The sequence below is a fragment of the Aspergillus glaucus genome, assembly GCF_001890805.1.
Source record: "Aspergillus glaucus CBS 516.65 unplaced genomic scaffold ASPGLscaffold_8, whole genome shotgun sequence".
In the NCBI taxonomy this organism is placed as follows: Eukaryota; Fungi; Ascomycota; class Eurotiomycetes; order Eurotiales; family Aspergillaceae; genus Aspergillus; species Aspergillus glaucus.
The window spans coordinates 739,100-764,889 of NW_019170460.1; the positions used below are offsets into that span (position 1 = coordinate 739,100).

Consider the following 25,790-nt stretch of genomic DNA (forward strand, 5'->3'; position numbering starts at 1 on the left):
GTAACTGGAATTGGAACTGTACTTGTACCTGCTGGCGGGGCGGGCAGAGCGGATAACGTCATTGGGGTTGGATACTTGCTTTCGTCGACCAGGGATTGTTGGCTTCCTCTGATGTGCTCCTGATACAAGGGCTAGTACTGCAAATTTTATCGACCAAGCTACATGGCGTTCAAGGAACTATCAATTGCGAAGTCAAACTAGAGTTGAATCTAGAGCATCCCATTATGCCTCAGGCCATAAACAATCACGTGATCATCAATCTTATGAAGGGATCGAACCTGCTACTCCTACCTTCTGGATAGGCAACCGAACTTTGTGACTTCCTTCAGATAAATACAAGGGGAACAGGGCTTGTCAAGTCCACAATACAACAATCATGGTCCGAATCAAACAAGCCTCCCGCGACCAATCCAAGCTCACGGGAAAACCACTCTCAGAGACCCTTGAGCCCTCACCACTCCACATCCTCAAGGGCACCAAAGCAAACGACAGTGAAGAAGAAAAATGGAGCACCTCGTCAGATCTTCTAGAGGGCAATCTATCGTTCACGCCAGAAGTTATTGATAACCTGACGCTGTACCTGCTGGCGAATCCGAACCGGATGTCGAGTCATTTGTTCCGGGCCGATATCCTTCATGATAGTTTTGGTGTTTTGAGGACACCAGCGGAGAGGGAAAAATTGTTTGCTGATGCTACTGGCAAGGTTGCCTCATCGGGAGATGCTGATGTTGCTGGTGAAGACGACGTGCCGCCGATTCCTGCGAGAGAGATCGCGGGATTCGAGCTGAGTCGAACGGTGGTTAGAAGGCTGATACCTAGGAAACCACAATTGGATCGGCCTTTGGAGCAGACTTGTCATTTTTATGGAGCGGATGATGGTGACTACAAGCGTTTGCTTGTTGTTTATTCGCCGCATATAGCGTCTAAGGAGGAGCTGCCTTTTTATCATCCGCTTTTGCAGTCTTGGGCGTTGTTGTATGATTTCCATAAGTCCAAAGCTACGTCTTCGGAAGAAGAGGGCGGGGCAGGACAATTGTCGTTGCATTTCATGCTTTACCCCGGTGAGCCGATTCAGAACCGTCTCGAGCGGACATTGCATGCACTGCTCAACACCCAGATTCGACTTGCTCGGGGTTCGGATATCTCCACCATGATGCCTGAAGGTGGTAACTACAAGCCAAACAAAGATAATGTGCTCCCACGGCATCTGGTCCAGGACACATACTCGCGGTTAAAGCAGAAGTATGCCTCGTGGTTGTGCCAGAATTGGGTGGAGGATACGGAGCCGTCGAAGCATGTTTTTGAGGATTTATCGATTACTGCATTCCTCATTGAGCTCTGGAGGAGTATGTACGGCGTCGTTCCTGCGGAGGAGAGGGAAACGGAAGGCTACGATCCGAATTTTCCAGGTTTTGTGGATGTTGCGTGTGGAAATGGTGTACTTGTCTACGTGCTCTTGATGGAAGGCTACCGGGGCTGGGGTTTTGATGCTCGTTGCCGAAAGACATGGAAAATATTCCCAGAGACGGTGCGAGAGCGACTAAGCGAGGAGGTGTATATCCCCAAACCTTTCGCGGATATTCTCAGTGGTCCGGGAGCAAGCGCGGACGCGCTTGATGTTGGCGCAAAGACACACTCCGGAATGTTCCCGAAAGATACTTTCATCATGTCCAACCATGCCGATGAACTTACTGTTTGGACACCGCTGATGGCTGCTCTTGCTAATCCGCAATCACCACTGCCCTTTATGGCGATTCCGTGCTGCTCACACGCGCTATCTGGAGCACGTTATCGCTATCCTCCGCCCAAGGACAATAAGTTTGATGACGACGAAGAAGAAGACGAGGCACATGAAGCCGAGCAAAATCCACAACCGGCCACCGGCGACCTAAAAGCGCTTCGGGCCGCCAAGCTCGACACTCAGACCGACGCCGGAGCGAACAAGTCAATGTACGGCTGTCTTACCGCAAAGGCCATGAGCGTTGCCGAAGAAATCGGGTACGATGTGGAAAAGACCATGCTACGGATCCCAAGTACGAGAAACATGGCCGTTATTGGAGGCCGGCAACAAGCAACTTCGGAGTGGAACAGTAAAAAGCAAAATTCTTCCCTGCAGACCGGGCATCCCGATGCAAATGCAGATGCAGACTCCGAGGATGAGACACTCGAGCTGATTGAGGAAATTGTCCGACGGGAATGTGCCCGAGAAGGAGGCCTGCAAGAAGCAGCCAGAGTTTGGAAGGAGCGAGCTAAAGGCATCCACAGCGGCTGGGGACAGAGTCAACGGCATTGATGACAGTGCATACAGAGTATATACTCCGGTAATTCTCCGATTGAGAGATTTCCCCTGCTGCTGCTGCTGCTGCTGCTGCTGCTGCCATGACGCCGAAATGCGGGGTGGAGCTATGGAGATTTGCAAAAATATCCTCCGATATTCTTCCGCTAGATACAGGAACCGACTCCATATTACTGCTGTTATGCTCAGCTTGCTGGCCGTTTGCTTTCTTGGCCTGTTGCTTGAGTTCACTGGTTTGCAAGTTGAGCGAAGTGGTCCGGTTCATCCCCGCCTCTTCATGGATTTCCCCAGACATTGTACTCCGTACTCCGTGCTCCGTACGATGGTGGGAAAGCCGCAGGGAGGGTTGTTGGTGTCTATGCGCTCCTTGCTGGGAAGATATGTTTGTCTCTGCAGGAAATCATATATAGCTATTGGAAGTCGCGGGGATGCGAATTTTATTTCTTTTTCTTTCTCAAGCCATTGCGTCTGTCTTTAGTCTGCCTCCAAACAAATCAAGATGAGGGCCTTCTCTCCTCTCCTCCTAACAGAAGCACTTTACAGCTTAGGTGTCAATGCATTGGATAACGGACTGGCTTTGAAGCCGCAGTTGGGATGCGTATGCCTCCAATTACGCGCACTACCCCAAGCTTGTACTGACCATCCCCAGAACATCTGGAACTCCTTCGCCTGTGACATGAATGAAACCGTCATCTTCGACGCTGCGCGAAGAATCGTCGATCTCGGATCCAAGGACCTGGGTTACAAATACGTCGTCATGGATGACTGCTGGTCTGCTGGAAGAAACTCCTCCGGATACCTCGTGCACGACAAGAAGAAGTTCCCCAATGGCATTGCGCACGTGGCTGAAAAGATTCACGAGCTGGGATTGAAAGTCGGTATTTACCCTAGTGCTGGATCTATGACTTGTGCGCGGTATGAAGGGTCGTTGGGATATGAGCAGAAGGATGCGGATGTTTGGGCTAGTTGGGGTGTTAATCTCCCACCCTCTAAACAACCCGCCTTGCGATTGATGTTGACTATAGCTAGGTCGACTACCTCAAATACGACAACTGCTACAATGAAGGCCAAGGAGGAACCTCCAAACTGTCATTTGACCGTTACAACGCCATGAGCAAGGCTCTTAACTCAACCGGCCAACTAATCGTCTACTCCATGTACAACTGGGGTGTCGACGGGCCCTGGAACTTTGCGCCTACGACCTCCAACTCCTGGAGAACTTCCGGAGACCTGATTAATGTGTGGAATCGGGATGGTCCCAACTGTCCCTGCAGAAGGAAGGACTCGACTGCAAGTTACCGGGATATCACTGCTCGATTATGAATGTGCTGGATATGGCTGCGTTTATGCCGTCCAAGGCGTATGCGGGTGCTTGGACTGGTCTTGACTTGCTTCGTATGTTCACCAACTCGTATCTACCAATGTACCTGATTTGAGACACTAACGTGAAAAAAAAAGGTCGGAAACGGCGGTCTAACAGACGACGAATAAACCTCCCACTCCAGTCTCTGGACAGCCGTCAAATCCCCCCTAATGATGAGCAACATCATGACCCAAATCGATCCCCAAACCCTCTCCATCCTCCCAAACCCCGCCGTTATCGCCATCAACCAAGACCCCGCCTCTGCACCCACCATCCGCCGCTGGCGCAGACGAAATCGACAAATACGGCAAGAAGGGCGAGATCCAACTCTACAGCGGCTCACTTAGCAGCGGCGACCAAGTCATCTTGCTCTTAAACGCAGGCACCAAGACCCGCGAGATGACCGTCTCCCTCGCGGAAATCTTCTGGGACGAAGGCGTGAAGGACACTGCGGCACAGGCTGCTAGTTCATGGGATATTTACGATCTCTGGGCGAACCGGATGAGCAACACGACTGCTTCTGCGATTGCTCATGGGATATTTACGATCTCTGGGCGAACCGGATAAGCAACACGACTGCTTCTGCGATTGTTCATGGTGGGGGTAAGAACGTAACTGCTCCGTCGTCGGGGTTACTGCGCATGACGGCGCGGAGAAGGTCTACTCGGATGTGTCGTCTTCGTCATATAAGCACTTGATGGGGTCGAAGATTGGGTCTGTTGGTCCGAGGGGGGCTGTGAAGGCGACTGTGAGACCTCATGGTGTGGCTATGTATAAGCTTCGGGAGCAGAAGCGTGATGAGTTGTAAAAGTGTTGAGTATCTGTGTCGTGTACTGCACCGGAGAGTGTAATTTTGAGAAAAGAAGACCTGCGTCACCCTGTTTCATAAGACCACCACACTCAGATTACTGACAATCTACGCATCATCACAACATCAGATTCTCAGCACTACAAATACCCCTCTGCAATGATTTTAAAACTGAATATAATCTTCAACCTCCCCCACCATGGCAAAAGATGCACTACCCGCAGACAATGTCCCCATCGAAGAACTCGACTCAAACGGGGACGTCATCCTCGTGGTGACAGGCGAATCGCCTCAAAGCACAAGAAAACTCCTCGTGTCATCCAAAGCCCTCGCACTCGCATCCCCGGTATTTGCAGCACTTTTCTCGCGCAAGTTCTCCGAAGGAATCAAGATAATCAAAAGCATCCGCCCTGAGATCACGCTCAACGATGACTATTCAGATGCGATGCGGATAATGTTGGGGGTATTCCATTTCAGGGAACTTGAGAAGGTGGATGCGCAGATGCTGGCCGAGATTGCCGTTCTTTATGACAAGTATGATTGTGCTAAAGCACTCATGCCTTAGATAAAAATATGGTGTGAGAGAATCATTGCGTCAATCAAAACTGCGAACGCCCATGCATACAACCTTTTGCTTGTTGCAGCGCACTTCTTTCCAGATCAAGAGCTGTTTTCACAGGTGTCACTGAAGATCCTCAGGGATTGCACTACGCATGAATTAAACATGATTTGGAATAGGAGTGATGAGTTATACTCAGAGCTACCTCAGGCTGCCAAGTGTATGTATAAAACAGTTTTCATATGTGATGCAGAGTGTCTTCCCGCAATGTAGAATCCACGAGGCACCAGGTGACAGGGCTGATTGAACCGGAACAGCTCTGGGTTCTGGCTTGATGGGTGACAGGCATGTTTTATGCGTAAAAGCTTCTATCGCCTGTCACCCTCATCGTTCTAGCCATAATCTAGTTCTTCGAGAATGTAGCCTGCACAGGGACTTCCCGGAATGTAGCAGGCTACATGCCGTTGCCAATGACAGCGGTTTAGCACAGAACCTCCTAGGTGAATCCCGGTCGAGGAACCGTATCCAATGAGAATAATAGTCACAATATCGCTGGGCTTCGTGGTCTGCGCGCGAGCAGTGATCCAGTCGGGACAAGCGATGTGGTAATTGACGACGTCTTCTCGTTTCAGTTGCTTCCACCACCGCGTGCGGTGCTCGAACCCCAGGTCGAGGAATGTCCACTTGGACTGTGTGTGCCTCTGAAAGGATTTCCCAGCTTAAGGAGAGTAATTCAAAGAATTGCTCATGGTGTCTTTTTTCTCAACCTCAAAAAAAGGGGGCGTTCCCTCTGCATAACAGCACCTAAGTTTCCAGTCTTGTTCTTCCAGGCCTCGTAATATGCTTGTGCGCGTCTTTTCTCCTACGCGGTTTCAGGTCGGTCAGTGGCTTGCGTTTCTGATAAGATTATCCTCGTTATATTCGATTGGCACGGCTTGGCAGAGTGTCTGGGTAGTGAGATGGAACAAAGAGTCAGAATCGGAAGCAAGGGAAGGATGGAAGACAGATGGAGTAGATTAGGGGAGAAAGAAGGGGAGCTAAGCCATTCAGTAGAAAGGAAATAGTGAATGATTACGAGCGTCTAGTGAAGGTATTCTGAAGAAGGGTCATGATATTTTCTCGTATAAGTACATACATACAGGGAGATCCATTAATACCGTTTCTCCCGTAGCTTTCTCAGAGATTGAGGCCAAACCAGGTCAAATTGGGCCGTGTTCTCTGTTGCTTTCGAATCCTCGAGATTCAAAACGCAACCAAATGGAAAGGAGATGGGAGCTCTAATCATACAGGCATGAAGGTAGCATAACTCGCAAGTGAGATAAGATTATGAGAACAATGTTATGCTACCCCCACTCACCGATCATATTCAAAAACCCCAGATTAAACGCCTTCTATAGTCGAGTGACTCCAAACAAGAAATGAGAAGGAAAGGTATGTAGCTTTTCTCAAGACAATTTGCCCAGGTTCATGACGGGAATTGCCTTGGATGTTGTAATGGTTTGCATGATGGTATCACAAAATAAAGGTAAAAGGAGGAAGTAGACAACCTCTCAAGAGGAAGAGGAACCCTTGTGATCTCTGTCACGAGAGGGATAGTGCTCCGTCGACCCGTGCGTCGAGGCATCTTCGCGAACACGTCTCGTGTACTCCATCTTATTCATGATATCCGACGCTTTGGTTGCTGTCGCATCAGACGCAGCCGATTTAGCAGCAGTCGCAGCGGCACCTTCCTTAAGACGCTTGATTCTTTCAACCCGTCCTTCACCGGGGTAGCTGCCCCAGACCGGTTCGATCGAGTCGGCTCGCCAGTTGGACCGGTGGCCGACACTGCTGGCGAGAGGTGCGATGGGGGCTCCCCCAACGCCGGATTCACCCCACATCCGGACGCGTTGGAGCTTGCGGAGCTTGTGGAGTCCGTAGACGCAGACGACTGCGGTGATTGCGAAGCAGGTCACGGAGACACCGCCAAAACCAAAGTCGGATTCTTCGATGAAGTTCTTCAAGTTCATTCCGTAGAGACCGGCGTAGAGGGTTCCGGTGGCCAGACCGAGTGTACCGATGCTGAACTTGAGATCGAGAAGCATGAGGGAGTTGCGGTTTGCGTCGAGAATCGCTTTGACACTGCATCGGGTTAGATTCTATATGCGCCAGGTTGACGAGGATCAACTTACACTTCCTCAGTGTTCCGAATACCAGTAACCAAGTTGCCGCTAGCCTGGACAATTTCATCACAGACCTTGTGGTATGACTCGAGCAGCATCTCAACTTCTTGGTGATCATCATCTGTTCGCTGCATTCCTTGAGATCTCTCGGTCAAATACATGGAAGTCAAATCATCATCTGCCTCCAGGAGATCGTCAATAGCGTCTCGGACTAGCCTTGCTTTCTGTTCAAAGGTACCCAGCCTCTTGGAATAGATCAGAAGGTGACGCAGCTTGTCCCGATCAATATCCTCTTCCAAAGCTCGAAGAACCCGCACAACCGGGTCTCTGACGCCATTGAACTCTTCTTCTAACCCGGCAGTAACGCTGATCAATACCGCCTCCAGGGCGCGGAATTCATAGGGTAGGGCACCTGCACTTTGGGCCTGCTTCTGTCGAAGTTTCCCCTCCAGGTCGTAAACGAACAACGATTGCATGTAAGAGTCTGTCGATCCATAGGCGTCAAACACAAGAACCCGATCAGCTTTGATCAGGACTCGAAGATGCAAGAGATTGATGAGGATAGCGCTCGGCCGGACAAGGATGTGGGGCAGGGTCGAGGAATCGATTTTGCGAAGATCTCGAGGAAGTAAACCGTACTATCATTCGACATTCTGGTCAGCGACTTGCTTTCTCGCGATATCGGTTAGAATAGACCGAAAATGGCTGATAGACAAACTTTCGCGATCAATTCACTTTTCCTGAACTCCCCGTTGACAAGCGTGACATTCCCATTATTATCAAACTCGGTGCATCGCAATCGCAATTCATTTGTCGCCTTGGATACTAATCCGCGCCCAATATTGAAACTCGACTCTGTCCCGTCGTCGATCAGCGCGGGCCCAGATCGGTTGGATTTCCCTTTGGTGTCCGATTCTTTGCTACGCCTCAGATCAAAAAGCCTGCGCAGTAGCGGTCGGCTCTTTGTCGACGCAGCTCGTGAAGACGAAGGGTTAAGAGGCGAAAGTGATAGTTGGATTGGTTCTTCCTTGTCGAGTGCGCATCGATCTCGCGAAGAAGTATGCTTTTTGGTCGAGAGGTTCGGGATGGCGAAAAGGTTTGCTTCGACTGTTGCTCTACATGGCACAGGGTCAAGGTTTGTCCAATTTGATGTTCTCCAGGCGCGCGATGGTCGACCTTTGGAGCATGTTGTAGAACGGAGGCATGTTGACGGATTGGCTGTGAAATAATCGGTTTGAGAGCGCAGAAATCGGAGGAGTGACGCTGATGGAGCGGAGGGCTTCAACGGCGAGGGAGACAGCATATCTGTCTTTCCTAATAGTGCCGCACGCCCAGCAGCCGTTATTTGATGCTGTCTTTTGTTTCACTTAACGAATTAATATCGTTAGTTCTTGTCGGGGCAATCATGGAAAGCAAACCGGCTCGTCTTTTTTTCCATCGGGGTCGCGGCGGGCGGCTCAAAGTTGATCCGACCTTTCCAAAAACGGCAAAATGTATTCCAGAACTACAGCTATGACTCTACTCCGGACAGAATAATCGAATGCCTTTCTGCAAGCCGTTCTTTTGTATTTGCACCGACGCAAAGACTATGCGTAAAGACCTGTGCTATTCGCCTACTGGATGTATGCCTTGAAACAAAAGTTTTTGACGAATCCGTGAACCACCGTTGAAAGAAACCCATACTCATTATGCAAGGTTTCCCCATGACACCAGAGTCCATGAATCCACCCGATAACCATAAGTCGACCAGTGAGGATACAATGATAGTGGTCAAGGCAAGCGACAGCTTACCAGTCGTCATCATCGTCCTTCTCATCATCTGTGAATGCAATTAGAACATGTTGTATAAGGCGGTAATACATGGAATAGAATACTTACCACTACCGCTGACCTTCTGCTTTCGCTTTGCCAGTGCATCTTGCAACGCCCCTGCCAAGCCTCCTTGAGGAGCACCGCCACCGCTTGGAGTTCCAGATGACGATTCATTAGCACCTCCAGGCACATGAGCCCCACTCCGATCTTTCTTCTCTGTATCGCCGACCTTCCGTAAACCACCACCACCCTTTCCTCCTGAAGCTCTAATCGAGGCCAAGAGATCATCCCTTCCACCAGCGGGCTTGGGCAGCGGTGGAGCGCCGCCAGCAGGGGGAGGAGGTGGAGGCGCACCAGCACCCGGTGGTGGTGGTGGAGGCGGCGGGGGAGCGCCAGCGCCAGCGCCAGGTGCCGGCGGCGGTGGAGGTGGAGGAGCTGGCGGACCGATGCATGCTGGCGGCGCCGGCGCCGGCGGAGGTGGAGGGGGAGCAGTGTTCACTGGCGGAGGTGGAGGACGTGGAGGAAGACCGCCTGTGGAGGGTGGAGGCGGCGGTGGGGTGGTTGTAACAGGGGGTGGAGGTGGAGGGGCTGGTGGTGCAGTAGTTGTAGGAGGAGTGGGCCGAGAAGCAGTAGGAACAGGTGGAGGCGGAGGAGGTGATGCTGGACTTCTCGTCGGGGGAGGCGGAACTGGATTTCTAACTGGCGGAGGTGGTCCGTGAGGGACCTTGGGAGGAAGGGGTGGTTGTGCCGCAGGGCTTGTTGTACGAGGTGGAGGCGGCGGAGGCCCTGGAGGTGCCGGACTTCGACTGGGTGGTGCCGGTGGTGCTGACACCTTGCGCTCTCCTTGGAAGGGAGGAGGGATTCCAAATCGAGGAGCGCTGTCCTCCATTGGCGTCTTTGGAGGCCGCGGAGGAGGTGGGGGTGCAGGATTCGCTCCAGAGCTTGCTCGTGAACGCGTGCCAGGCGCTGGGCTAGTACCCTGCGCAAATCTGCCAGCATCTGCAATTGGCGGCGGTGCTCGGAACTTGGGCCGGGGTGGTGACGGTTCACGCGGTGAGGCTGACGCACCATCCTCCTGCGCGTCGGGGCGAGTCCTTCGAGACGGGGGCGGCGGAGGAGGAGCACCTCGTCGACTACCTAAGCTGTTGCCAGTGCTCTGGGGGCTAACCTTGGGGGCAGGAGGTGCGGAGGGAGGAGGCGGAGGCGGAGCTTTTCCTTTCTTCTGATTTTCATCCTCCGCAGCCTGCTTCTGGTCGATATACGCCTTGATGAAGTCAGAATTCTCAGCAATCTGGTCTTCGGTAATTCCCATCTGCATCAGTTCATCCAGAAGGCCTTTCCAAGACGGGTCACTGGTGTCGAAAGGCAGTTCTTTGCGTGACGGACTGGCTGACGGAGGAGGCGGGGGAGGAGCGACCTGGATTGAAGGCGCGGAGGTTGCTGCAGGCGCTGGGGGAGGAGGTCCACTTGGTACTGATGATGATCGATGGCCCAGCAAGCTACCGAAAATCGAGCGTCCCATGCCGCCTTTGCCATTCATCACAGGAGCGGGACCTTGACCACGAGTCGAGGCAAAGGGCGTCTGTCTGGTCTCTTTGCTGGCATTCTTCTCCCGCTCGTGAAACTTCTTGATGAACGTTTTGGCCTCTTTCTCATCGGCGAACGATAGACCGGCCGGGCAGTCTTCGAGCTCGAACGTATGGAAGAATGTCCGGTCTTGGTTGTAATGGAAATTGTCGTATATCTCTTGGTCCCATATAACGCCTCTTCCGACAGGCTATAACTCAGAAGAAAAGCGCATCAGTCAGCGATCCTTTGTAAGGGAGCTTAGCAGTAGGCGCTTACCGAGACATCGACCATCTTCAGCCAAAAGGTACGCCCGACGAGATCATTCGCAAGCACCGCAGCACCCTGCAAACCCGTGTAGACCCATCTCTGAGGATCTGGATGGGCGACATACAGTCGCGCGACTGCTACAGCGTGAATTTTGTTCGATGGCTTAGGGACATTTCGTTTGACTGTCTCCTTGTCGGCGTCACTGAGGATGGATGGCATGACGGATCACTGCTCGATGACGCAGGGGAAACAAAGACGGAGAGGTGAAGGGGGAAGTGTATGAGAAGCCCAAACGGGGCAGAGAAGCTGTCGTAGCACTGGTAGAGCTGAATTAAACGAATCTGGGAGGACACATTGCAGAGGCAATCGGCGCAGAGACTCGGGCACCAGGCAGACTCCAAGTGCGCCCAGGCACGGGATTTCCGGGTGTGGCAAAGAAGGGACCTTATGCCCAAATAAGAACAGGAATATCAATGGAAACGAAACGAAGGTGAAAAGACAAGGGAGTGGCTATATTGTTGTCGCTAAGCTTGGGGAAGTGGTGAGAGGGAGAGGAGAAGGAAGAAAGAGAGAGCGAGCGAGCGAGAGAGAGAGGGCGCGGTTTGGTGGGGAACTCCCTTATTACGGAGAACAGCGATAGTCGCTTCTCTAGTAGAACAACTACGGCTTATTTTTCCACCGTTGATGGTCATAGACTATAAGGAATAATTTGCTGGTCGAAATAATTGCATTGTTCGCAATCAGCCTTTTTTTTTTTCCCTCTCTCTCTCTCTCTCCTTACCCTTCTTGGAACCTGGAGATGTTCTTCCTCAGGAATCCAACCCAGGGGACAGACTTCACCATTACTACCCTTGGACGCAGCTAGTTCGGTCGAAGAACCAGATGAATCGAATGATCTCTCTTAATTGTAGCGTCATTCGCTGTATCTGAGTTCCCGGTCTTATAAGGGTTTAACGTCATCCGGGGTGGAATTGCCCCCACTGGGTATATAAGATCCCCTACATCTTGCTCTCATATTGAATCCATAGCAGAGATAGCAGAGATTCTACGACTACTACATTATCGCCACAGATTATTGCATTGCCAATATGTCGGATTCCTGGGACCCTACTAGCTATCTATACGAGCAAGCCGACAAGTACAGCAGCAATAGCAGCGACAACTCATCTCAAAACCAGAGCGCATGGGATTGGCAGGGTCAGTGGCAGTTGGCAACGAAAAGCAACGACTATTCTTCAGGATCCGGAGAGTACGTGATGATTCTGGGTTGGATGACAAGATAATACACTGGCTGACTACTGTGGTTCTTAGGTATGCCGCGCAAAGTATGAACAGAGGAGATCAGGGATCGAACGATGATATTGATGAGACTAGATGGCAACGCTGGTGATTGGATATGAATGCGATAAATAGCAGGGCAGGTCAAGTAGATAGTATTACTGCTAGAATATCATGTGCTTATAATGGCATTGTTCCAGATTCCACTTCAATAGACTAATTGACTGTTGGTAAAGCTATGTTTAACTCAATGTACTCGTGTACGGAGTAGCCCCTGGAGTTATCGAATATCCTATATAGTGATCCGTAGCCCTCTGCCGATTGCATCATAGACACGTGATTGCGCGGTGCTCTATCGCGGAATAGCTTCAAGAACGTTTTCGCCGCGTCAAAAGGCTCCTCATGCCACCTGAACGCACAAATGTCCCGGTGAAGCTGTCCCTACCGCTGGTATGCCTTGTCCTTGCACTATTTTGTAATTTAAGAGCCCCTATCAAGTGCTGACTGAACCGATTCAAAGCAATATCAGCAGGACATCTTCACCGAACTCCGCGGAGAGGATGAGCTGGTCATCCTGGCTCGCGGCCTTGGGCTGCTACGCTTGGTGACGAATCTACTGCATTTTTACGATGCCGCTGGAAATAATCTGGTGCTGGTAGTTGGTGCAGATGATCGAGAGAATGAGTGGATCGGAGAGGGTATGCTACTATAGTGGATGGACGCGAGCAAAGGTACTGACCGTTCCAAAGCATTGGCAGAGCACTATGCCATCAGCAAGACACCTCTCGCTCGGGGTCTCAAGGTCATCAACACGGAGAGAGCAACTTTACCGATGCGGTATGTAATTCGTGAGGATTCAGACAATCGACTAGGGCGAAGGGACTAACGATAGTCCAGAGAGAAACTCTACGCAGAGGGTGGTATTTTGAGTGTAACATCCAGGATACTTGTCGTTGATCTCTTGTCGAGTATGTTGACGCCGCACTGGGGAGCAGCACAGCGCGCGCTAACTGCAATCGGTTCAGGACTCCTTGACCCCGAAAAGATTACCGGAATGGTCATTCTACATGCCGACAAGATCGTGGCCACTTCAACTGAAGCTTTCATTATCCGAATCTATCGGCAAGCCAACAAGTTGGGCTTTTTCAAAGCTTTCTCGGATTCACCAGAGCCTTTCACAACCGGGTTTGCGCCTCTGGCCAACTCGTTGCGCAATACCTTCCTGCGCAAGGCTTCCCTATGGCCACGATTTCACATCACTGTTGCGGAGTCGCTGGAGGGACGGCGGAAAGCCGAAGTTATTGAGCTAGAAGTCCCGATGACGGATAAGATGCGCGAGATTCAGAATGCCGTTCTTGAATGTGTCGAAATCAGCATCAGCGAGCTGAAGAAAGCGAATACAGGAATCGATGTGGAAGATTGGACACTAGACAGCGCCTTGCACAGGAGCTTCGACATCGCCATCAGGCGCCAACTTGACCATATTTGGCATCGCGTGAGCTTCAGGACCCGGCAGATTGTTAACGATCTGACGGATCTGCGGGCAATCCTTCAGTACGTTCACCAAAAGTAGTCTTACCATCCCAGATGATCTCCCTTTTTATTAACTTGGCTAGCGCTTTGCTTACATACGATGCTGTTTCGTTCGTCAAATATCTCGACACCATTGTTGCTGCAAATTCTCCGCCTCCCGGCTCGAGCAGGCATAACTTTTCGCCTTGGCTTTTCCTTGATGCTGCCCACGTCCTTTTCCAAACGGCAAAGTCTAGGGTATATCAAGGGAAGATAAGCCACGAAATAAACCACTTGTCTTCGAGCCCTTTCCCTTCCACACTTCAACCCATTCTAGAAGAGCAACCCAAATGGAAAGTCCTAACGGAAGTGCTGGAAGAGATTGAGCATGATACTTACTTCAACCCAGCAAGTATGGATGAATCCAACAACACCACACTGATCATGTGCAGCGATCAAAGAACCTGTCGGCAGATTCGAGAGTATCTCGGGACGATGCACGCCAAGGTTGATAATGATCCAGAGGATATCTCAAGCGAAAGCACCCAGAGTTCTGCAGAAATCATGATGCGACGAAGGTTGCGAGAATACCTGGACTGGAAGCGTTCTCTCTCGAATGTCAATAGAAATCTATCCACCAAAGCCACCAACGAGTCACAGGCGGGCAAGAACCAGGCTCAACCGGGAACGCCAAGTCAACAAGGAAAGGCTCCTCCGAATAAACGACGCCGGGTGCGTGGTGGCGGCGCTGTCTCCTCGGCTGCAGGTCGTGTACCGAACAGCAGCGTGCAAACGGAGGTTGAATTGCCAGACCAAGTAACCAGCTTACTGGATGAAATTCAACCCACAGAAGTTGAGGAGACCCAAAAGGAGGAGATTGTCATTGATGTTCTAGAAGACATGGATAACTTCTACGAACTGTATGATATGAATGATCTGGTCGTGGTGCATCCATATGACGGTGACATGGACGAGCATATCTTGGAAGAGGTTCGGCCACGATACATAATCATGTACGAACCAGATCCTGCGTTTATCCGACGAGTCGAGGTCTACCGCAGCTCCCATGTTGGACGAGACGTGAAGGTGTACTTCATCTATTATGGAGGATCAGTCGAAGAACAACGATACCTGAGTGCAGTGAGACGTGAGAAGGATTCGTTCAGTAAGCTCATCAAAGAGAAAGGAGTAAGTTTGCATATCATCAGGTAATTACTAAAGGGCTTCTTGCTAATATTATCACCTCAAGAACATGGCCGTCACCCTCACCCATGACAAGAGCATGGAAGACCCTCAGGAGCAATTCCTCCGAACCGTGAACACACGCATTGCTGGAGGTGGTAGACTGGCAGCAACGGCGTCGCCACCACGAGTTGTCGTGGACGTTCGAGAGTTCCGAAGCGCCCTACCATCCTTGCTCCACGGAAACAGCATGATTATCGTCCCATGCCAACTAACCGTCGGCGACTACGTCCTCACTCCAGACATTTGCGTCGAACGAAAATCAGTCCGCGACCTAATCACCTCCCTACGTAACGGCCGTCTCTACAACCAAGCCGAAACCATGCTCCAACACTATACAAACCCCTTACTCCTAATCGAATTCGACGAGAGCAAATCCTTCACTTTCGACGCATTTACCTCCGCCGCAACCCCAGGCACAACCTTCCTAACGGACTACGGCTTCTCATCCTCAGGTGCAATGACCACCTCCGTCTCAGCAAGCAGCTCCCTCGTCAACGCCTCCAGCCCGAAATCCGCACAACACCTCCTCGTCCTCTTAACAATCACCTTCCCCCGCTTAAAAATCATCTGGTCCTCCTCGCCCTACCAAACAGCCGAGATTTTCGCAGAACTCAAAAAGAACAGCCCCGAGCCAGATCCCATCAAAGCTGTCCAAATCGGTCTCGACGTCGAGATGGACCCAGTCACAGCTTCAGCAGCAGCTCCTGGAGGAACAGGAAACATGATGGCCGCCGCAGGTATTGAACACCGCATCTTCAACTTCCTACCGCAGGAAATGCTCCGTGCTGTGCCTGGTGTGACGCCGCAGGCGCTGGAGAGGTTAATTCTGGAGACGGGGAATATTAGTGAGGTTGCGAATATGGATGTGGAGCAGTTGGATCCGTTGATTGGGAAGGAGGCTGCGAGGAAGATTGTTGGGTTCTTTCGGAAGAGTGTGTTTGAGGAGACGTAGTTGGTTTGTGTTTGTTTTGTCTAGTTTGGATATAATTCATGATTTATCGGAAATAGGTTATTTTACAGCGAGACCACTATAACGAGATAATCTAGACAATCCATAAAGATCTTGTTATGTCGAGGATCTCGCTGTAGAGTTCAATAGGAGGGCTTCACTGGATACCCTTTGTCTTAGGAGATAGTCTAGATCTGATAAACAATTACGAATAAAATACTACGAGTTTAAGTATTGAGTGGCTTTTAGAAATTATATTTTCATACCCTTCTCATCAATCTATCATTATTTTCAAAAACAAAACAAGGAAGAACAATGAGAAAGACAGAAAAAACAATTGCCGACACGAAAACACGACACGCCACATGCAAAATGCAGTCCGTCCTATCCATGCGCATTGCAACCGTTTCTTCTGCATAAATCCTAAGAACGCCAATTCATAACAGAAAATGATCCCGAAAAGTCGTAATCTATAATCCATTTCCAGTCATGGGCGAACATCAGGATTCCCCCTGTTAATGATTCATGCCCTGGGTATCTTGAAAGAGCAGCACTGGGTATCGATAAAAAAAAAGAGGAAGTCGTAAATCGAAGCATGGCACGCCGCAGATCCGATCTCGTTGTCACCGTTTCGAAAGATGGCCGACATGGTTATATACAATGCCAACTAGAGAAATCATAACATTCCGAAAGGATTGGTTGTCGTTTTGGATTGGACCACGGTGCAGGGGAAAACCAACGGCGAAAAAGGCTGGTCGTAGGAGAGGTAGAAGCAAGCCCAGTGACTCCTGCAAGGCTGAATAAATAGGGGGAATGAGGGAGGAAGGTGATTTAGAGGTCGTCAACATCGATCTCCTTGTCTTCTTCGTCACTCTCACGGTCCTCGTCGAACTCGACGTTGTCCTCGAGTCCTTCTTGGCCGTAGGTGTCGGTCTCGTTGATCTTGGCGTTCTCAGGCAACTCGCCGTAGGCCTTGAGACTTCTGGCCTCATCGGCGGTGTACTTCATGATAACGTCGCCCTTTTCGTCCTGGTATTCACGCAGAGAGAGGAGAATAATGTCACCCTGGTTGATCCAGACCTTCTTCCTGAGCTTGCCACGAATGTGTGCCAGACGCTTCTCACCGTCGAAGCAAAGAGCCTCCAGACGGCCGTTACCCAGCATCTTCACGACCTGCGCATACTCCTGGCCTTCCTCCTTGAAGACGAGTTCGCGCTTCTCGTTGTCGTTTTCGTTCTTACCACGTCGGCGGTTCTTACCGCCCTGTACGAAGAGTTAGCGTGTGTTCTAAACCGAGGAAATTTCATTATGCCAGCCCCATTCGTTCCATTCTCTCGCCTCTTTCTTTGCCACGCAATTTGCTTCCTTCAGGCGGTGCTGGTGGACATAGAAATCACGGCAAAGTGAAAGGCGAAAAAAATCAGATAGGCGAGGCGGCTGATATTCTTTGTCACGGAAGGGGAAAAATTCGTAAACGCACCTTTCCCTTGTTCTTGGGCATGGCGAATTAACGCTGTGTGGAAAACCAAGTCAATAACCTCCTGGAGATAGGTATCGGGGGGATGTTGTGTTAAGTGCGTACCTGTGTCGGTTGAGAATGAGGAAAGTGGGGGAAAGTGTCGAGAGCGAGCGGAGGATGGAATTTCGAGTTCTTTTAAATGTATAGTGGGGAGCCCGATGTGGCGGGTGGCCTGAATGCTGCCTAAGGCTTGCCACGGATATAAACCAATGATGCTGTATGCATGCTCACCGCCTACTGTTTTGCCGGCGAAAAGGGAAAGTATCCATGGATTTTGATGGAAATCGCAAAGAAAGGGCACACTTTGTTACGGGAATTCCTCCTATTCTGAACCCTATTTGTCAATTTCCAAGCAGCTCTTTCACTTGTGCATTCTCCTTGCTTCTCTTTCTCCAACTTGCTTCGCCGTTGGGGAGCCGCGAAGTGGCGCTCCTCAATCGGCCGACGAGTGTGCAGTGCTCCGCGAAAACAACGACAGAGCTGTGGCTCGTGTCCCTTTTAGGGCACTGAGGAAAGAACAAAATGAAACTAATTGCATCGACAAATCTCTACTCTATACGGTATGATCCGAAAGCGCTTATACCTCCCATCGCAAAACGGTATCTAGGGGCACCCTTTCATCCACTTCGACCCAAAGTTGCCCATATGTGCGATATCAGAGATCAAAATACATTATGGTGGAGAGTTGCAATATACCCCTTGCAGCCGTATCGCCGCGTGGTTCGTTCGTGGAGTGCTAGGAGAACTCGTCTTGCGTTTGAGCAGGCTTTGGAGGCGCGAGGGTTTGATCGGGAAGGCCGGAGGATATTGGACAATGCTCGGGGTTCAGGGAAGACTAAGATGGGCGGGAATCTGACGGGGTCGTTCGAGATTCTCGTTCGTGAGGCAACCATCAAAGAACAGTATCCCACGATTCAGAGAGAGATGAGTTCGGCCCTTGATGCCTTGCTACGAGCAAAAAGACAGCAGAATAGGCCTAGCGGCGATTCGAATAGCCACAAGAAGCGAGAACGCGTGTTGGATACTAGATGATATGGTACTGATCATGATTCTTTTGTAAATATGTACTTTGTATGTGTATAATGATGTGCTGTCAGGGCTATATATGTGGCATGTGACTCAGAAAAGTTGGATATATATACACCACGTAACCTCGATTGGCTCAACAAAGAAATGACTCGTCCACTGTGCAAGTACATAACCATAGTCATCGTAATTATGAATATCATTGTTGTACTAAACATAGACGGGAAGTCGTCGCATTCCTCTTGGCGCCTATTCGCCAACGGCCGATCAGGAACAATAATCACCTCCCTCTTTCTCCGGACAACGGACGGCCAAACAAAACTATCTCAATAAATTCAACTTTGACACCCCGCGGTTTTTTTTTTTTTTTTTTTTTCTTTTCATATCTTTCCCCCAAATCATTGATCTCACGGACTCGAATACCCAATATGTTGGTCTCCTTGACCGTTGGCAAGGTAGACGCTGGAGTCGCTGTGCTCCTGACCCAGGACAACCGCCTCGTAAGCTCACGTTTCCCCTTTGCGCAGTGATTGATCGCGAGTCCAGTCTTGCTTCTGCACGTCTTCTTCAAGAATTTACTGGAGATTACATGGAATAAAATGAAGCATGTGTCAAATTAATTGTGAACAACCGCTAATTGATTTGGCTTCTCCCCTTGGCTAGATCGAATTCCCCTCCGTCCTCCTACCCAACAACATCGCCTCTGGCAGCATCGTCGACATTACAGTAGCGCGCAATCATGCCGCTGAAGCCACCAGCGCATCCGACTTCCAGTCTCTTCAGAAACGTATTTTGAACACCTATGGTATCAAAACCCCGTCGCCGCCCATCCTCCGCCTCCGAAATGCCACGCAGACATCGCTGGTCCTGGAATGGGATCCTATCGATCTGGCAACAGCGTCGCTCAAGTCACTGTCTCTCTACCGCAATGGCTCTAAAGCTGGCTCGATACCAAGACCCACCGAGACTCGGAGTACTAAGATCAGCGGACTTGCTATTCATACCGAATACACCTTCCACCTGGTGCTGCGCACGACTGCCGGTACTTACCAGTCGGAGAAGTTGACTTGTCGGACACACAAGATGACGGATCTGTCTGGAATCACGGTCACACCGGGCATCCTCCCCCCGCAGCAGAAGGAGGCACTCGCAACCGCACTGGACCGCATCGGAGGCAAGCTGATCGATACCGTTCGCATCGACACAACCCACTTTGTCTGCACGGAAGGACGAGGCCCGCTGTGGCAGAAGGCAGTGGAGATGAACATTCCCGTAGTGCTGCCGGAGTGGGTCGATGCCTGTGAGGCGGAGGGCACGATTGTGAGTGTCCGGGGCTACTACCTGAATGCGGACCCCAAGACCCGGCAGCTAGGACCGATTCACGGATCGTCGCAGCACCAACATAATGCCTCCACAGCTTCGATAGCAACAACTGCCCAGACCCAGGCTCCATCCCAGAACCAGACGCAGACCAACCTTCAGACTCTGCCTTCGCGCGAACGTGACCAGTCTACCACAAGTGAACAGCCAGTGACTCCTTTCCCGGGACAGCCCATGAATGGTCAACCCAAGGCAGAGGAGGAAGAGGAGTCAGAAAACGAGCAATCGCCGCCCCCTCCCCCTCCCAAGGACGACGCTCCAAAGGAAGACGCCCCAGAGAAAGAAGAACCGAAGGAAGAATCCCCGGGGCCTAGCAGCCAGCCCGAAAAAAACGGTGAATCTGAGCCGTCAGAGACCGCATCTCCAGACGAGAAGGAAGAACTTAAGAAGGAAGAACAACCCGAGCAGAACGGAGCCGCGAAGGAACCGGAAAACGCTTCGCCAGAGGATAAATCCAAAAATGAAGAGCCTGCCGCCGATGGAGAGAAGAAGCTCAAGGGGAAACAAAGCGAGGGAGATTTCAACGAAGTTCCCCTTTAGGTTTTAATGATGGATGATGGCTACTGAGTAGACGGAGTGTGTCCGATTGCTTTCTTATTTCCCTTTTTATTTTTTATACTTCCTTTCTTCCTATGAATGGCTTATGTTGTTTGGCGTCTTATGACTTTTTATATCCGGTAGTATAGTGTGTCATGGGCCTTCCTACTTAATCCATAGAATGACTGTCGAGTGGCAACCATTCCGGGATGTTTTTCTCCTCTGTTGCTTTTATGTGTTCGATGGTATGTGTACAGTAGTTACATGGTATAGGATTGTCAGCATTTTACTTCAGATGCTGACGTTCTGAAGCTTCAATACAACTTTTAAATATGTCAAATGTCTGGAGTAACCAAATAAATCATTCATCTATTTCTTTGTACATGGCCTTTGAATTGTTGACAAACGTATCCAAAATAAATGCCATCTAAGTCATATCATGCATCAATATCCCTATCCAATCATGTATCGTCAACCGTCTAGTTCACATTCCGGACAACATCATCAAAAGCCTTGGCGATGTAGGCGACATTGTTCGTGCTCACTAGAGCAATGTATTAGTATATGTGTCAAGGACAACGGAATAGGTGAACTTACAGCCACTGATGGAAGCTCTGCCGGACTTAAGCAGGTAGACGTGGTACTTCTCCTTCAGGGCTTGGACTTGTTCGGGGGTCAGGCCGGTGTAGGAGAACATTCCGTTCTGTGATTTATTGTTAGTGGTTGTACTTCATATGAGGAGACAAAAGTGGCATACCTGCTGCACGATGTGTTCCCAGGTACCCGGAGTTCCAAGTCGCACGAGCTCGTCATAGAGAGCACGACGCATCGACTGGATCCGAGAAGCCATCTCTCTCATGTTCTCGTGCCACTGAGCAGTCAAGTTCTCGTCCGTCAGGACCTTCTTGACGATACTGCATCCCCCGGAGGGACCCATGGAGAACTCGCCACGGATCAAGTGGCACAGGTTGTCGACGACTGTGCGGTTCAGCTGCTTCTCAGTGTTGCTGAGGACATAGTGGAAGGCACCAACACGCTGACCGTAGAGACCGAAGTTCTTGGAGAAACTCTGCGCAACGCACATCTCCAGATGCGGCTTCTCGTTGAAGAAGTATCGCACAGCCCAAGAGTCCTCCTCGAGCGAACCAGATGCAAAACCCTGGTACGCCGAGTCGAAGAAGGGGAAGATCTTCTTGCGCTCGCACAGGTCCGCGATGGCCTTCCACTGCTCCTTGGTGGGATCCAGACCAGTGGGGTTATGCGCAGACGCATGCAAAAGGATAACATCGCCCTCCTGCCCCTCCTTCTCCAGCACGGCCATCATACCCTCAAAATCAAACAGGCGCGTCGCAGGGTTGTAATATGGGTACTTCGCGCGCGACACACCCGCCTGATCCCAAATAGTGTCATGGTTCGCCCACGACGGATCCGACAACCACACCTTACTCGGCTTCATATTGCGCGCGAGAAATATCGCACCGAGATGGTTAGCGCCCGTCCCCGCGACAGTCTGCACAGACGCGATCCGCTCTTTATCCGCCTTCTGCGCATCCGACTCCTCTTTGCCGTGGAAGTTGAACAGGACGTCCCGCGCGAGACGGACGAAGGCCATGTCGCCTTCGATGGCCGTGTACTCGTGCCGGAAGAGGCTTTGCTCGTCAAAGAGGCGCTGCTCGGCTTCGCGCACTACGGGGAGAGGCCATGGCTTACCTTCGTTTGTGCGGAAGACGCCCACGCCCAGACTGGCCTTCTCGGGGTAGGTGTCGTTGAAGAATTCACGGTTGAGGTCGAAGATCTCGTCTGTGGCCGCTGGGCCCATTTTGTCGAGGATCGTCATGGTGCGTGCGTTTGTCTTAGAAATTCAGCTCCACCAGAAAGAATGACGGTTTATGAGACTTGGTTTATTCAATATGGCAAAAGTATGTTGAGGAGTTGGAGATGAGCCAAAGGCGGATGACTAAACCGCCGCTTCTTTTGTGCTGTGGGTCGATCTAGATCGTAAAGTGAATGAGAATCAGGGCAGGAAAGAAGCAGACTTTTGTTCCTGGTTACTACTGAAATATCAGAGTTACTCCTGAGGTGCAATTGCAGTTTGCACGCTAGAATATTCCATGGAAAACCCGTCAATATCAAAACGTGGGGTTGGATCTATGACATCAACGGATATCAAATCGACCTCAACAGAAGAATGGAGCAGTAGAACAGGTATTATTCTAGCGTCTGTTCTGCACTAATACTACATTTAGGATAAATTGTGCCAATGGGCATGCATTACGATAATATGCCTAGGGTCCTCAATCTCTTTGTCTCTCTTCCGGTAATGCCCTAAAGATGCACCCGGCTAGCATATCATGTGTCTGCCAGATAGCGGTGCGTCAATTCCATGGAATAGTAGTTATCCTCAGGTTCTTGGATGTTTACATGAACCACCACTCCTGCAGACGAAACCGTGCAATTAACTGACGGGATGCTCTCGAGTCGCAGCCCGCCGCAGCATGTTACACTGAGAACATGGTTGTAGTAAGCTGCCTTGTCAATATCCTTTTTGACAGTTATTCAATCCGTCAATTCAATCCATCACCAGAGTCAAGTCGAGAACAGTATACCCGGACGAGTGGAACTGAGGCTATATCTTGTTCTTGTTTGACGAGGATGTGTTGGGTTCTGAAGGTATATCGCCCTAGAGAGACAATGAGCAATCTTCAGTCATAGTCCAAGGGTTTATCTTCCACAACGCAATAGCTTGTACACAGTACGATGCAAGAGTGCTCCGGAGAGAATGAAGATTACCCAAATAGGAAGAAGGTGTCCGGAGAAGATCTTTACCATACGGTACGGTAATACCGGCACTTGCACACAGTAGACGCATAGAAACAGCGTCATGCCGATACCGGGCCGGGTGTATTCGGCAGAAACAGTCGGAGGAGACAAGCCTTAATTAACCTCACCTTCTCTCAGATTGTTGTCGCTGTCGCTTCCAGATTCACATTCATTCTCCAATTCCATTCTGGAAAGGAATCCATTGGCCGGTCGTCATCATGGTCTCCCCCGCCCTCTCCTCCCGAGCCGCCGTGCGATCTGTGGCTTCTGTGACGCGCTCCTCCCCCGCAGTTGCCCGCGCTGCTGTGGCTTTCGTTCCTCGTACCCCCGCTTCTCTCAGTAGTCGTCGCGCTCTCTGCTCCAACACCCGATCCCTCCAGCAGTTCCCTCGTCTCCAGTCCTTTAACACCCTTTCCAAGAGAACCTTTGCTACCACCGGCAGAATGGTATGTGCGCCGTGTGCCTGGAGGTCTAGCGAGGAGCAGAGAGAGAAATACTGGGAATGCCATTGCTAACGCAGTTGCGCATGGTATAGGCTGCTGAAACTCGGACAGAGAGCGATGCTTTCGGTGAGATCCAGGTAAATTACCCACATTTTGCAATTGCCTTGTGTATAGTCTTTAATTGCGTCTCTAAACAGGTCCCCGGGGACAAGTACTGGGGTGCCCAGACCCAGCGGTAAGCGCCAATTCGAGATCTGACAAGCGTTACAGCTATAGCTATGTGAATTCGGTGGATACTGATACGGAGAACAGCTCCCTGGGCAACTTCGACATCAACCAGCCCCAGGACCGTATGCCCGAGGCCGTCATCAAGGCCTTCGGTACCCTGAAGTGCGCTGCTGCTACCGTGAACATGAACTTTGGCCTTGGTAAGAACAATTCCCACCGGATAATTGCGATAGGGTAGCATTAACCAACGCGCTCAAGACCCCAAGGTTGGTGAGGCCATCAAGCAGGCCGCCACTGAGGTCGCGGAAGGCAAGTTGCTGGACCACTTCCCTCTTGTCGTTTGGCAGACCGGCTCCGGCACCCAGTCCAACATGAACTCCAACGAAGTCATCTCGAACCGTGCCATTGAGATCCTCGGTGGCACCATGGGTACCAAGAAGCCCGTCCACCCCAACGACCACGTCAACATGTCTGCCTCTTCCAACGACTCCTTCCCCACTGCCATGCACATCGCCGCCGTTGTCGAGCTCGAAAACACCCTCCTGCCTTCTCTGAGAAGCCTGCGCAACGCCCTTCAGGTGAAGGTTGAGAACTTCAGCAACATCATCAAGATCGGTCGTACCCACTTGCAGGACGCTACCCCCTTGACCCTTGGTCAGGAGTTCTCCGGATACGTTGCTCAGCTCGACCGCAACATTGAGCGCGTTGAGGCCAGCATTCCCCACCTTCGCTACCTCGCTCAGGGTGGTACTGCTGTCGGTACCGGTCTGAACACTTTCAAGGGCTTCGACGAGGCTATCGCCGCTGAGGTTTCCAAGCTCACCGGTACCGAGTTCAAGACCGCCCCCAACAAGTTCGAGGTTCTGGCTGCACACGACGCGGTCGTCGAGGCCTCCGGTTCCCTCAACACTCTTGCCGGCTCGCTCTTCAAGATTGCTCAGGACGTCCGTTACCTCGGATCTGGTCCTCGCTGCGGTCTGAACGAGCTGATTCTTCCTGAGAACGAGCCCGGCTCGTCGATCATGCCTGGCAAGGTTAACCCTACCCAGTGCGAGTCCCTCACCATGGTTTGCTCCCAGGTTATGGGTAACCACGTCGCCGCTACCATTGGTGGTATGAACGGCCAGTTCGAGCTCAATGTCTTCAAGCCTTCTATCATCCGCAACCTGCTCCACAGCGTGCGCATCTTGGCCGACGGCATGGCCAGCTTTGAGAAGAACCTGGTTCACGGTCTCCAGGCCAACGAGGACAGAATCAGCACTCTCCTTCACGAGAGGTAAGTTTCTTTGCCTTCTATTGGGCTTCTCCGTTCCATACTAATTTGTATCAGTCTGATGCTTGTTACCTGCTTGAACCCCGTTATTGGTTACGACATGGCCTCCAAGGTGGCCAAGAACGCCCACAAGAAGGGCATCACTCTCAAGGAGAGTGCTATGGAGCTCAAGGCTCTGTCCGAGGAGGACTTTGAGAAATACGTCCGCCCCGAGCTGATGTTGGCCCCTAAGGAGAAGAAATAAGCGGGTAGTTTGGAAAATGATGAGTCCGAGATGTGAAATGGGGCATGATGAGTCGACGCTATAATTTTGCTAACCCCTTTTTCATATTTGAATAAAGCCATGCGGTCAGATTTAGCATGTTACATGTATACTTGAAAGAAATCACATTGTACTATTTACTTGGTTCTGCATACCGACTTCTTCCCGGGTTTCGCCGTCAGCGCAACCAAAAATAGCACTGCTATATCCATACTTGTACCTCGGGAAAAAAAAAAAAAAAAAAAGCAATTTTGCTACGGAGTCAAAAATAACCATTTTTGCTGCATTTTCTCATTGGTTTTGCGCCGTTGTTCGGTCTAGCAGCCTTTCGTGTCCGAGGTGAGACAGTGCCAGTAAGAGTGTCCATACCGCCGTTGTGCTTCGCCCTCCTCCGGAAGTCGCTCCATCGCCCCTTCGTTCTTTCCAGCATTGCTCCAATATCTGCGTCGATTGATATTTATTCCTGACAGAGACATTTATCT

General features: G+C 50.9%; 10 protein-coding genes across 10 annotated transcripts; 6 read left to right on the top strand and 4 right to left on the bottom strand.

Moving 5' to 3' along the window:
- The first annotated feature begins 6 nt into the window (after positions 1-6).
- On the top strand, positions 7-2,544 carry trm44 (tRNA (uracil) methyltransferase). The gene has a single exon (XM_022541779.1). It carries the CDS (start codon positions 377-379, stop codon positions 2,291-2,293), a length of 1,917 nt encoding a protein of 638 aa, XP_022401900.1. The 5' UTR covers positions 7-376; the 3' UTR covers positions 2,294-2,544.
- A 428-nt stretch (positions 2,545-2,972) lies between these two features.
- ASPGLDRAFT_65976 (glycoside hydrolase family 27 protein) lies at positions 2,973-4,467 on the top strand (the record flags this gene model as incomplete). The annotated part of the gene is made up of 6 exons (XM_022548963.1): positions 2,973-3,269; positions 3,326-3,535; positions 3,574-3,707; positions 3,802-3,892; positions 3,972-4,125; positions 4,268-4,467. The coding sequence occupies 6 exons, from the start codon at positions 2,973-2,975 to the stop codon at positions 4,465-4,467; spliced, it is 1,086 nt and encodes a 361-aa protein (XP_022401901.1).
- On the top strand, positions 4,300-5,196 carry ASPGLDRAFT_1429848 (BTB/POZ domain-containing protein). Its single transcript, XM_022541781.1, has one exon. The coding sequence runs from the start codon at positions 4,667-4,669 to the stop codon at positions 5,030-5,032; it is 366 nt and encodes a 121-aa protein (XP_022401902.1). The 5' UTR covers positions 4,300-4,666; the 3' UTR covers positions 5,033-5,196.
- A 923-nt stretch (positions 5,197-6,119) lies between these two features.
- On the bottom strand, positions 6,120-8,589 carry ASPGLDRAFT_46191 (CorA family magnesium transporter). Its single transcript, XM_022546394.1, has 3 exons — positions 7,907-8,589; positions 7,198-7,826; positions 6,120-7,147 (listed from the first exon to the last, which is right to left on the bottom strand). Exons 1-3 carry the CDS (start codon positions 8,489-8,491, stop codon positions 6,577-6,579), a joined length of 1,785 nt encoding a protein of 594 aa, XP_022401903.1. The 5' UTR covers positions 8,492-8,589; the 3' UTR covers positions 6,120-6,576.
- Positions 8,590-8,975: 386 nt separating this feature from the next.
- ASPGLDRAFT_25048 (WASP family protein) lies at positions 8,976-11,055 on the bottom strand (the record flags this gene model as incomplete). Its single annotated transcript, XM_022543438.1, has 3 exons — positions 8,976-9,007; positions 9,067-10,777; positions 10,846-11,055. 3 exons carry the CDS (start codon positions 11,053-11,055, stop codon positions 8,976-8,978), a joined length of 1,953 nt encoding a protein of 650 aa, XP_022401904.1.
- A 1,461-nt stretch (positions 11,056-12,516) lies between these two features.
- ASPGLDRAFT_169938 (ssDNA endodeoxyribonuclease RAD1) lies at positions 12,517-16,046 on the top strand (the record flags this gene model as incomplete). Its single annotated transcript, XM_022542702.1, has 7 exons — positions 12,517-12,564; positions 12,635-12,812; positions 12,864-12,951; positions 13,012-13,082; positions 13,140-13,683; positions 13,731-14,814; positions 14,876-16,046. The coding sequence occupies 7 exons, from the start codon at positions 12,517-12,519 to the stop codon at positions 15,821-15,823; spliced, it is 2,961 nt and encodes a 986-aa protein (XP_022401905.1). The 3' UTR covers positions 15,824-16,046.
- A 232-nt stretch (positions 16,047-16,278) lies between these two features.
- Positions 16,279-17,382, bottom strand: ASPGLDRAFT_46195 (translation initiation complex factor eIF1A). Its single transcript, XM_022546395.1, has one exon. It carries the CDS (start codon positions 16,982-16,984, stop codon positions 16,652-16,654), a length of 333 nt encoding a protein of 110 aa, XP_022401906.1. The 5' UTR covers positions 16,985-17,382; the 3' UTR covers positions 16,279-16,651.
- A 254-nt stretch (positions 17,383-17,636) lies between these two features.
- On the top strand, positions 17,637-20,610 carry ASPGLDRAFT_148078 (putative chitin biosynthesis protein (Chs5)). The gene is made up of 3 exons (XM_022541952.1): positions 17,637-18,353; positions 18,821-18,865; positions 19,029-20,610. Exons 1-3 carry the CDS (start codon positions 17,862-17,864, stop codon positions 20,283-20,285), a joined length of 1,794 nt encoding a protein of 597 aa, XP_022401907.1. The 5' UTR covers positions 17,637-17,861; the 3' UTR covers positions 20,286-20,610.
- Positions 20,611-20,623: 13 nt separating this feature from the next.
- Positions 20,624-22,342, bottom strand: ASPGLDRAFT_81682 (putative aspartate transaminase). The gene is made up of 3 exons (XM_022550127.1): positions 21,040-22,342; positions 20,880-20,985; positions 20,624-20,826 (listed from the first exon to the last, which is right to left on the bottom strand). The coding sequence occupies exons 1-3, from the start codon at positions 22,117-22,119 to the stop codon at positions 20,762-20,764; spliced, it is 1,251 nt and encodes a 416-aa protein (XP_022401908.1). The 5' UTR covers positions 22,120-22,342; the 3' UTR covers positions 20,624-20,761.
- A 672-nt stretch (positions 22,343-23,014) lies between these two features.
- ASPGLDRAFT_46201 (class II fumarate hydratase) lies at positions 23,015-25,537 on the top strand. Its single transcript, XM_022546396.1, has 6 exons — positions 23,015-23,548; positions 23,638-23,682; positions 23,743-23,780; positions 23,858-23,973; positions 24,032-25,049; positions 25,104-25,537. Exons 1-6 carry the CDS (start codon positions 23,321-23,323, stop codon positions 25,288-25,290), a joined length of 1,632 nt encoding a protein of 543 aa, XP_022401909.1. The 5' UTR covers positions 23,015-23,320; the 3' UTR covers positions 25,291-25,537.
- Positions 25,538-25,790: the final 253 nt, after the last annotated feature.

Bases quoted from the DNA above. Each gene is read 5' to 3' on its own strand.
- trm44 (XM_022541779.1), top strand. From the start codon at position 377: ATGGTCCGAATCAAACAAGCCTCCCGCGACCAATCCAAGCTCACGGGA.
- ASPGLDRAFT_1429848 (XM_022541781.1), top strand. From the start codon at position 4,667: ATGGCAAAAGATGCACTACCCGCAGACAATGTCCCCATCGAAGAACTC.
- ASPGLDRAFT_46191 (XM_022546394.1), bottom strand. From the start codon at position 8,491: ATGCTGTCTCCCTCGCCGTTGAAGCCCTCCGCTCCATCAGCGTCACTC. The intron at 7,827-7,906 runs GTTTGTCTATCA...GTCGAATGATAG, and splicing joins AAAGTGAATTGATCGCGAAA to TACGGTTTACTTCCTCGAGA. The intron at 7,148-7,197 runs GTAAGTTGATCC...AACCCGATGCAG, and splicing joins ATTCGGAACACTGAGGAAGT to TGTCAAAGCGATTCTCGACG.
- ASPGLDRAFT_46195 (XM_022546395.1), bottom strand. From the start codon at position 16,984: ATGCTGGGTAACGGCCGTCTGGAGGCTCTTTGCTTCGACGGTGAGAAG.
- ASPGLDRAFT_148078 (XM_022541952.1), top strand. From the start codon at position 17,862: ATGAAACTAATTGCATCGACAAATCTCTACTCTATACGGTATGATCCG. The intron at 18,354-18,820 runs GTGTTGGATACT...ACCGTTGGCAAG, and splicing joins GCCACAAGAAGCGAGAACGC to GTAGACGCTGGAGTCGCTGT. The intron at 18,866-19,028 runs GTAAGCTCACGT...CCCCTTGGCTAG, and splicing joins TGACCCAGGACAACCGCCTC to ATCGAATTCCCCTCCGTCCT.
- ASPGLDRAFT_81682 (XM_022550127.1), bottom strand. From the start codon at position 22,119: ATGACGATCCTCGACAAAATGGGCCCAGCGGCCACAGACGAGATCTTC. The intron at 20,986-21,039 runs GTATGCCACTTT...AATAAATCACAG, and splicing joins GGGAACACATCGTGCAGCAG to AACGGAATGTTCTCCTACAC. The intron at 20,827-20,879 runs GTAAGTTCACCT...ACATTGCTCTAG, and splicing joins CAGAGCTTCCATCAGTGGCT to TGAGCACGAACAATGTCGCC.
- ASPGLDRAFT_46201 (XM_022546396.1), top strand. From the start codon at position 23,321: ATGGTCTCCCCCGCCCTCTCCTCCCGAGCCGCCGTGCGATCTGTGGCT. The intron at 23,683-23,742 runs GTAAATTACCCA...GTCTCTAAACAG, and splicing joins ATGCTTTCGGTGAGATCCAG to GTCCCCGGGGACAAGTACTG. The intron at 23,974-24,031 runs GTAAGAACAATT...AACGCGCTCAAG, and splicing joins GAACATGAACTTTGGCCTTG to ACCCCAAGGTTGGTGAGGCC.